The sequence below is a fragment of the Haematobia irritans genome, chromosome 4 (genome assembly GCF_050003625.1).
Source record: "Haematobia irritans isolate KBUSLIRL chromosome 4, ASM5000362v1, whole genome shotgun sequence".
Lineage (NCBI taxonomy): Eukaryota > Metazoa > Arthropoda > Insecta > Diptera > Muscidae > Haematobia > Haematobia irritans.
Genome location: NC_134400.1, coordinates 29,729,097 through 29,738,758, shown reverse-complemented (window position 1 = coordinate 29,738,758; position 9,662 = coordinate 29,729,097). Strand labels below are relative to the sequence as shown.

General features: G+C 30.8%; 1 protein-coding gene across 1 annotated transcript; it reads left to right on the top strand.

Moving 5' to 3' along the window:
- Positions 1 to 6,252: 6,252 nt before the first annotated feature.
- Positions 6,253 to 8,905, top strand: LOC142237183 (uncharacterized). Its single transcript, XM_075308545.1, has 4 exons — positions 6,253 to 6,402; positions 6,516 to 6,699; positions 6,767 to 8,204; positions 8,544 to 8,905. Exons 1-4 carry the CDS (start codon positions 6,388 to 6,390, stop codon positions 8,551 to 8,553), a joined length of 1,647 nt encoding a protein of 548 aa, XP_075164660.1. The 5' UTR covers positions 6,253 to 6,387; the 3' UTR covers positions 8,554 to 8,905.
- Positions 8,906 to 9,662: the final 757 nt, after the last annotated feature.

Sequence of the window (9,662 nt, the reverse complement as noted above, 5' to 3'; positions counted from 1 at the left end):
CAAATTTGGTTAAAATCTGTTCAGATTTAGATATAACTCCCATATATATATCTTTCGCCCGATTTAGATTCATATGACCACGGAGGCCAAAGTTTCATTTCGAAAATTTTGAAGTTTTTCACTGAGCGTTCAATTAAAATTTTAGCAATGTGTGCCAAATTTTATCAAAGTCGGCTCATAATTAGACAAAGCCCCCATATATATGTTCTTCCGATTTTAGCAAATATGGCCAAAATACCCACATGTTCCTGTTAAGTCGAAAACTCGCAAAAATGATTCAAATTTACCTATACTCTAATTAGTATATGTCGACCTATAAATCATAAATGCAGACTTGCTCAATTTTATGCAATTTATATATTTCCAATATGGTCCGTCCCGGTCATCAAACATTTTGTGAAAGTTTAAAAAATTTTGTCCAAATCGGTTCATAAATATTTGTATATGGGAATATAAACCTTTATATAGTTCCTAACAAATTTGACGGTGTTAAGATGGTACCAAAAATATTGATATACATAGTGGTGAAGGGTATAATATAGTCGGCCCCAGCCGACTTTAGACTTTCCTTACTTGTTTTTATAAAAAATTGTTTCAAAATTTGGTTCTATAGAAAATTTTGTCAAAATTTTATTACTATAGAAAATTTTGTTAAAATGTTATTGCAATAGAAAATTTTCTCAAAATGTTATCTCTATAATATCCCAGCAAAAAAAGCGTCGCCACAAAAGTAATGAAAATGTTCTTTTTGGATCAGGAAGTGGTGTAAAATTGACGCAGAAGCGATGATTTTAACATGGGCTTGTCATAGGACGGAAGTCCTCCATTTCAACAGCCGATGCACTGAATTTGCATAACTTCTTTAGGTGTGATCCGAATTCAATGTTTTGGATGTAAATTAAAAAATTCGGTGATATTTTGTCAAATAACTAATTTTTATAATTTTTTGTAATTTTTAAGGGATTCTAACGCTTGTCGGAAACGTTTGACCTATAATTCACAATATTTTAAGATTGGATTTAGCATTTTTATCGACAAAATTTAAATGATTTGTACCATTTTATGAATTCATACTCTGTTTTTAACCTCTTTGGAACAAAAAAAGTTAAAATTACCCATTAAAAGTATGAAAAAACCAAGTTATAAAAATTTTAATTAAAAGAACTTCCTGGGTAGTTAAAATAAAGAACATCGTTGGGAGTGCATCTTCTGGAAGTGATTTTAAAGTTGTGCCTTTAGAAGAATCCTTCTTCTAAATGCTGGGATATATATAAAGCTTTGTCAACATTTTATTTCTATAGAAAATTTTGTCAAAATTTTATTTCTAAAGAAAATTTTGTCAAAATTTCATTTCTATAGAAAATTGAGTCAAAGTTTTATTTCTATAGAAAATTTAGTCAACATTTTGTATCTATAGAAAAGTTTTTCAAAACTATATTTCTAAAGAAAATTTTGTCAAAATGTTATTTCTGTAGAAAATTTTGTCAACGTTTTATTTCTATAGAAAATTTAGTCAAAATTTTGTATTTGTAAATTTTTTTTTTATTATATTTCTATAGAAAAATTTGTCAACATTTTATTTTTATAGAAAAATGTTTCAAAATTTTGTTTCTATAGAAAATGTTGTCACAATTTTATTTTTATAGAAACTTTTCTCAATAAATTTATTTGTATACAAAATTTGGGACTATTTTATTTCTATAGAAAATTTTGTCAAAATTTTATTTCTATAGAAAATTTTGTCAAAATTTTATTTCTATAGAAAATTTTGTCAAAATTTTTGTTTCTATAAAAATTTTGTCAAAATTTTACTTCTGTAGAAAATTTTGTCAAAATTTTATTTCTATAGAAAATTTTGTCAAAATTTTTTTTCTATTGAAATTTTGTTAAAATTTTATTTCTATAGAAAATTTTTTCAAAATTTTATTTCTATAGAAAATTTTGTCAAAATTTTATTTCATTTTATTTTTATAGAAAATTTTGTCAAAATTTAATTTCTATAGAAAATTTTGTCAAAAATTTATTTCTATAGAAAATTTTGTCAACATTTTTTTCTATAGAAAATTTAGTCAAAATTTTGTATCAATATAAAATTTCTTCAAAATTATATTTCTATAGAAAATTTTGTAAAAAAATTATTTTAATAGAAAATTGTTTCAAATTTTTTTTCTATAGAAAATTTTATTTAAACAGAACATTTTCTTGAAATTTTATTTCTATAGAAAATTTTGTCAAAATTTTATTTCTATAGAAAATTTTGTCAAAATTTTTTTCTAAGAAAATTTTTTCAAAATTTTATTTCTATAGAAAATTTGTCAAAATTTTAGTTCTGTAGAAAATTTTGTCAAAATTTTATTTCTATAGAAAATTGTGTAAAAGTTTTATTTCTATAGAAAATTTAGTCAATATTTTCTATCTATAGAAAAGCTTTTCAAAACTATATTTCTAAAGAAAATTTTGTCAAAATGTTATTTCTGTAGAAAATTATGTCAAAGTTTTATTTCTATAGAAAATTTAGTCAAAATTTTGTATTTGTAGATTTTTTTTAATTATATTTCTATAGAAAAATTTGTCAAAATTTTATTTTTATAGAAAAATGTTTCAAAGTTTTATTTCTATAGAAACTTTTCTCAAAAATTTATTTCTATACAAAATTTGGGACTACATATTTTATTTCTATAGAAAATTTTGTCAAAATTTTATTTCTATAGAAAATTTTGTCAACATTTTCTATAGAAAATTTGTCAAAATTTTATTTCTATAGAAAATTTTGTCAAAGTTTTATTTTTATAGAAAATTTTGTCAAAATTTTATTTCTATAGAAAATTTTGTCAAAATTTTATTTCTATAGAAAATTTTGTCAAAATTTTTGTTTCTATAAAAATTTTGTACAAATTTTACTTCTGTAGAAAATTTTGTCAAAATTTTATTTCTATAGAAAATTTTGTCAAAATTTTATTTCTATAGAAATTTTGTTAAAATTTTATTTCTATAGAAAATTTTTTCAAAATTTTATTTCTATAGAAAATTTTGTCAAAATTTTATTTCATTTTATTTTGATAGAAAATTTTGTCAAAATTTTATTTCTATAGAAAATTTTGTCAAAAATTTATTTCTATAGAAAATTTTGTCAACATTTTTTTCTATAGAAAATTTAGTCAAAATTTTGTATCAATATAAAATTTCTTCAAAATTATATTTCTATAGAAAATTTTGTAAAAAAATTATTTTAATAGAAAATTGTTTCAAATTTTTTTCTATAGAAAATTTTATTTAAACAGAACATTTTCTTGAAATTTTATTTCTATAGAAAATTTTGTCAAAATTTTATTTCTATAGAAACTTTTGTCAAAATTTTATTTCTATAGAAATTTTTTCAAAATTTTATATCTATAGAAGATTTGGTCAAAATTTTATCTCATAGAAAATTTGTCAAAATTTTATTTCTATAGAAAATTTTGTCAAAATTTTATTTCTATAGAAAATTTTGTCAAAAATTTATTTCTATAGAAAATTTTGTGAAAATTTTATTTCTATAGAAAATTTAGTCAAAATTTTGTATCTATATAAAATTTCTTCAAAATTATATTTCTATAGAAAATTTTGTAAAAAAAATTATTTTAATAGAAAATTGTTTCAAATTTTTTTTCTATAGAAAATTTTGTCAAAATTTTATTTAAATAGAACATTTTCTTGAAATTTTATTTCTACAGAAAATTTTGTCAAAATTTTATTTCTATAGAAAATTTTGTCAAAATTATATTTCTATAGAAAATTTTGTCAAATTTTTTTTTCTATAGAAAATTTTGTCAAAATTTTATTTCTATAGACAATTTGTCAAAATTTTAGTTCTGTAGAAAATTTTGTCAAAATTTTTTTTCTATAGAAAATTTTGTCAAAGTTTTATTTCTATATAAAATTTTGTCAACATTTTCTATCTATAGAAAAGCTTTTCAAAACTATATTTCTAAAGAAAATTTTGTCAAAGTTTTATTTCTATAGAAAATTTAGTCAAAATTTTGTATTTGTAGATTTTTTTTTAATTATATTTCTATAGAAAAATTTGTCAAAATTTTATTTTTATAGAAAAATGTTTCAAAATTCTGTTTCTATAGAAAATGTTGTCACAATTTTATTTCTATAGAAACTTTTCTCAAAAATGTATTTCTATACAAAATTTGGGACTATTTAATTTTTATAGAAAATTTTGTCAAAATTTTATTTCTATAGAAAATTTTGTCAAAATTTTATTTCTATAGAAAATTTTGTCAAAATTTTATTTCTATGGAAAATTTTGTCAAAATTTTGTATCTATATAAAATTTCTTCAAAATTATATTTCTATAGAAAATTTTGTAAAAAAAATTATTTTAATAGAAAATTGTTTCAAATTTTTTTTCTATAGAAAATTTTGTCAAAATTTTATTTAAATAGAACATTTTCTTGAAATTTTATTTCCATAGAAAATTTTGTCAAAGTTTTATTTTATAGAAAATTTAGTCACAATTTTGTATCTATAGAAAATTTTGCCAAATTTTATTTCTATAGAAAATTTTGTCAAAAATTTATTTCTATGGAAAATTTTGTCAAAATTTTGTATCTATATAAAATTTCTTCAAAATTATATTTCTATAGAAAATTTTGTAAAAAAAAATATTTTAATAGAAAATTGTTTCAAATTTTTTTTCTATAGAAAATTTTGTCAAAATTTTATTTAAATAGAACATTTTCTTGAAATTTTATTTCTATAGAAAATTTTGTCGAAGTTTTATTTTATAGAAAATTTTGTCACAATTTTGTATCTATAGAAAATTTTGTCAAAATTTTATTTCTATAGAAAATTTTGTCAAAATTTTATTTCTATAGAAAATTTTGTCAAAATTTTATTTTTATAGAAAATTTTGTCAGAGTTCAATCATAAAAAATAACAAAGTTTGGTTATTAACTAAATGGTTTTTGGTTGGTTGATAAAGTGTACAGCCTTTTTTGGACTTTTTGCAATATTTGAAACAAATGGAACTATAATGGTGGAGGAGCCACCGTGGTGCAATGGTTAGCATGCCCGCCTTGCATACACAAGGTCGTGGGTTCGATTCCTGCTACGACCGAACACCAAAAAGTTTTTCAGCGGTGGATTATCCCACCTCAGTAATGCTGGTGACATTTCTGAGGGTTTCAAAACTTCTTTAAGTGGTTTCACTGCAAGGTGGAACGCCGTTCGGACTCGGCTATAAAAAGGAGGTCCCTTGTCATTGAGCTTAACATGGAATCGGGCAGCACTCAGTGATAAGAGAGAAGTTCACCACTGTGGTATCACAATGGACTGAATAGTCTAAGTGAGCCTGATACATCGGGCTGCCACATAACCTAACCTAACTATAATGGTCTAAGGGGATATCAATTCGATCCAAAAGCTGTTGCCATCCTCTACTACCGAACCTAATCTAATTTGGATTCTCCAGAAGCCGACTCGGGGCATCGATTTACCGGTTATTTCATTAGAAAGAAAGCGTGATTTCAATAGATGGATAGACGGACGGACATGGCTAGTTGGATTCAGAAACTCAACACCACTATGACTGCATACACTTTTTGAGGGGCCTGAGACCAATATTTCGATTTGTTATAAACGGAGTGACAAAATTAATATATACCATATATGGAGTGTATAACATTCATACGAAGTTGACATCTCTTGTGGAATTTCGTGCGCAATTCCTGGTGCCTGCCATCTGTCCTATCTTTACTATTAGGTTTCATTTAATTCTTTGTCTTGTCTAAGACTTAGGAATTTCTTTTTCCTGTGATCCATTATTGATGGAAATTTTGTATGCAAATTTATGCTGGGCTACATTCTTGTGGTATGGTTTTAATTTCCATATGATTTTCTGCGATATTGCACGCAGTTTCCAATTTCACTTTCTATGCATTAATAAATCCATTGATTTATTAGTTCATGGGTTAAATTATTTCGTAATGAAAAATAAAACAGAAAACGAAAAAAAACGATTTCTAGTTCTGCCCACAATCAGTCCAACACCTAGCCAACAATTTTGTGGCGTCAGGTTATTTTATCTATTGTTGGATTTGTACCAATACTTAGTGAGTGAGTGAAATTGTATTACAAACTCCATAGAATGTTGAGGTAAACCGTCAAAGTAGTTCATTCAAACCATGCGCCATTCAATGCTGGTGGAGAGAGGCGAGGCGAGGCGTAGCGTGTCCGAGCTTAGCGATATTGCATACTATAAATTGCTTAACAATTGCCTTAAGAAGTCACAGTCTTATTGATCTCTAAGTACACAGCGGAACGTGTGTACCCATACGGACCTTGTTTGGATTTTGTAATAAACCAACGCCCAGTAAATCATTCAATGTTACCAGCAAGATGAGGATATCATCGGTGAGCTTTTGAGGAAGACGAGGAGTAGAATATAATTTGCCCACATGCAAATGGATTCTTTGAGTTTGTTGTGAGCCACACCTAAATCTGATGTAATTTTCGTTTCCATTTAGGTATCATTGCTAACCCTTGTGGTGGCCATTTATGCTGCCAACGCCAAAGCGAGTTTTCTTCCTCTGGGATTATCACCTGGTGGCCAGTATGTTGTATTATCCCATCACCATCATCATCCTAATGTTGTGGTGAATGCTGTTGGAGTTCCAGCAGTAGCAACAGGAGGAGGAGGAGCAGCTGATGGTAAATATTGATGACTTGAGATTTATGGCTAAAATGTGAATACTGTAGCTACCATTTTGTGTTTTAGCAAGTGCTGCTGCTTCCGATGCTGCCGTTGCTGCTGCCGATGCTGCACGACTAGTCGCTGAACAAGCAAATCAAGCTGCTGAATCTTTTGCCAATGCTAATGCTGAAGCTGCCCAAGCTGCTGTGGAAGCCGCCCAGGCTCAAGCTGATGCCGTCAATGCTCAAGTAGCAGCTGCCTCGGATGCTGCTAATGCCCAAGCCGAAGCCTTGAGGTTACAGTCGGAAGCCGCTGCTCAAGCTGCTGCTGATGCTGCCAATGCCCAGGCTGAAGCTGTTAATGCTCAAGCTGCTGCCGCAGCTGAATCTGCTGCCCAAGCTGCTGCTGCGGCCAATGCTCAAGCTGCTGCTCAAGCTCAAGCTGCTGCTGATGCCCAGGCTGCTGCTGCCGAGGCAGCTAATGCTCAGGCTGCTGCTCAAGCTCAAGCTGCTGCTGAAGCCCAGGCTGCTGCTGCGGAGGCCGCTAATGCTCAAGCTGCTGCCAATGCTCAAGCTGCTGCTGCAGCCCAGGCCGCTGCTGTGGAGGCCGCTAATGCTCAAGCTGCTGCCAATGCTCAAGCTGCTGCTGCCAGTGCTCAAGCTGCTGCTGATGCCCAAGCTGCTGCCGTTGCCAATGCCCAGTCTGTTGCTGCTGCCAATGCCCAAGCTGCAGCTGATGCTGCTGCCGCTGCCAATGCCCAAGCTGCCCTAAATGCTCAAGCTGCCCTAAATGCCCAAGCTGCTGCTAATGCTCAAGCTGCTGCTAATGCTCAACTCGCTGCTCAAGCCAATGCTGCTGCTGCCGCTAATGCTCAAGCAGCTGCTAATGCTCAAGCTGCTTTGAATGCCCAGGCTGCTGCCGCTGCTAATGCTGCTGCAGCCGCCGCCGCTGGATCTCCTGGTGCTCCTGGGGCCAGTGGTGGTGCTGGTGGTCCCGGTGGTCTTGGTGGTGCTGGAGGTCCTGGCGGTTTTGGTGGTTTCGGAGGTTTCCCTGCTGGAGTAGCTGGTGCTGGTGGTGCCGGTGGAGCTGGCGGTGCTGTTGGAGGTGCTGGAGGTTATGGTGGTAGCGGTCCTGCTGGAGCCGGTGGTGCTGGTGGTGGTGGTGCTGCCAATGGTGGTGGCGGCGGTGGTGGCGGTGGTGCTGGTGCTGGTCCCTTAGGTGGTGCTGGCGCTGGTGGCGCTGGTGCTGGTGGTGCTGCTGGTAACAATTATTTCTCTGGTGTAAGCGGTGGTAATGGTGGATATGGCGGTGGTAGTTCATTTGGATTATGTGGTCCCAATGGTCTCGATGGTGCTGATGGTCCCAATGGACCCGACGGTTCTGTTGGTGGTCGCGGTGGCAAGGGAGGCAAAGGTGGTTGCGTAGGCAGTGCTGGTGGTGGTGGTGGCGGCGGCGGTGGTGGAGCTGCCCCCGTTCCTGGACCTGTCCCTGTTTGGCCTCATCCCCATCCCGTTCATGTGGTGTAAGTTAAAAAGTTTTTAGTTGTTGAAATTTTAGATCAAGGAAATTGGTTTTGTTGGTGTCGAACAATAGCAGTATTTGCGAGAAACAAAGATTTATTCGTCTCCAAAAAATTATGCTAACAAAAAAAAAAAAAAATTAATTTAAATTTTATTTGAGAAGAACGAATTTTAATTTTATGATTATTGCAATTTGTTTTGTATAGAGAATGGATACCCAGAATAAGAAAAACTTATGATGCTCTTATTCTCTTCTGGGTTTCTTTTCTGGCTCTCTGACTCTCTCTCTCTCTCCTTATAGAAATTGGCTATTTAACCAAATATATTTTTTTTTGTTTCAGACATTGGTGATTTTTTCAACGTAAAAAATAAAAAAACAATCTTCCCTTAAGAAGAGATCGTCAAGGACTTGATGACTTTGTGATTTTAGAATGTAGAACTTGGTATCTATGTCTATACGAATAAATTTCAACGAAATGAAGCTGCATACAAATCCATTCATTCATTCATCGAATAATTACGATGTTGTAAAAAAAAAATTAAAAAAAAAAAAATTAAAAAAATTGTGTGTAAATTAAAATTAACCTTAGTCTTAAGTCTAGTCACTCGTGAATAACCCCAAACCATTGATTACATTTTTCCTGAAACGTGTTGTTTTTTGTCTTTGCATGTGAATATAAAATTATTCAAAAAAGCCTAATAACTTGTGTTTGTTTATTTTAAGAATTGCTCAAAAGAGATATTATTGCTTTGGTTAATAATAGGCAAGTGAGAATAACATACATTCAAAAAAAAAAAAAAAAACAAGTAAGTAAAGTCTAAAGTCGGGCGGGGCTGACTATATTATACCCTTCACCATCATTCAGACCAACATTTGTGTTACCATCTCAACTACTTCAAATTTGCTGGGAGCTATATAAAGGTTTGCATTTGCAGATACAAATACTTAGAATGGAGACAATTTTTTGTACTTCTACAAAATCTCTAGAATTAAAATTGAAATCGGCTAACGCCCTGGAATGAAATTTAGTGTTAATGAAAAAATATGGGAAATATGAAGCGAGAGAAATTTTGAGGCAATTGTACAAAAGAGCATTTGCGATTTATCAGGCGATACTTATGTATTCAAGATATAGGACAATTTGAGTAACATTTACAATTTTTGCTACTCAGCAGTGACGATTTTAGAAGGATATTGGTTAGATCTTATCAAGATATGTGGTCAAGTTTGGGTTGTGATATATTATTTGGTCAAGTCGGGCGACTTGGAGCCTTATTTAAAACTCAACCGTTCTGTGGAAAGTCTGGCATTACAGTGTGTAGGATATGACTAAGATATGGGGAAATTATCACAGAATTTTGTGTAAAGTGTGGGAATTTTGGCCATATTTGTATAAACAGGAAAAACGAATATATGGAGGCTTTATCTAATTCTGAACCAAATTATATCAAACTTGACA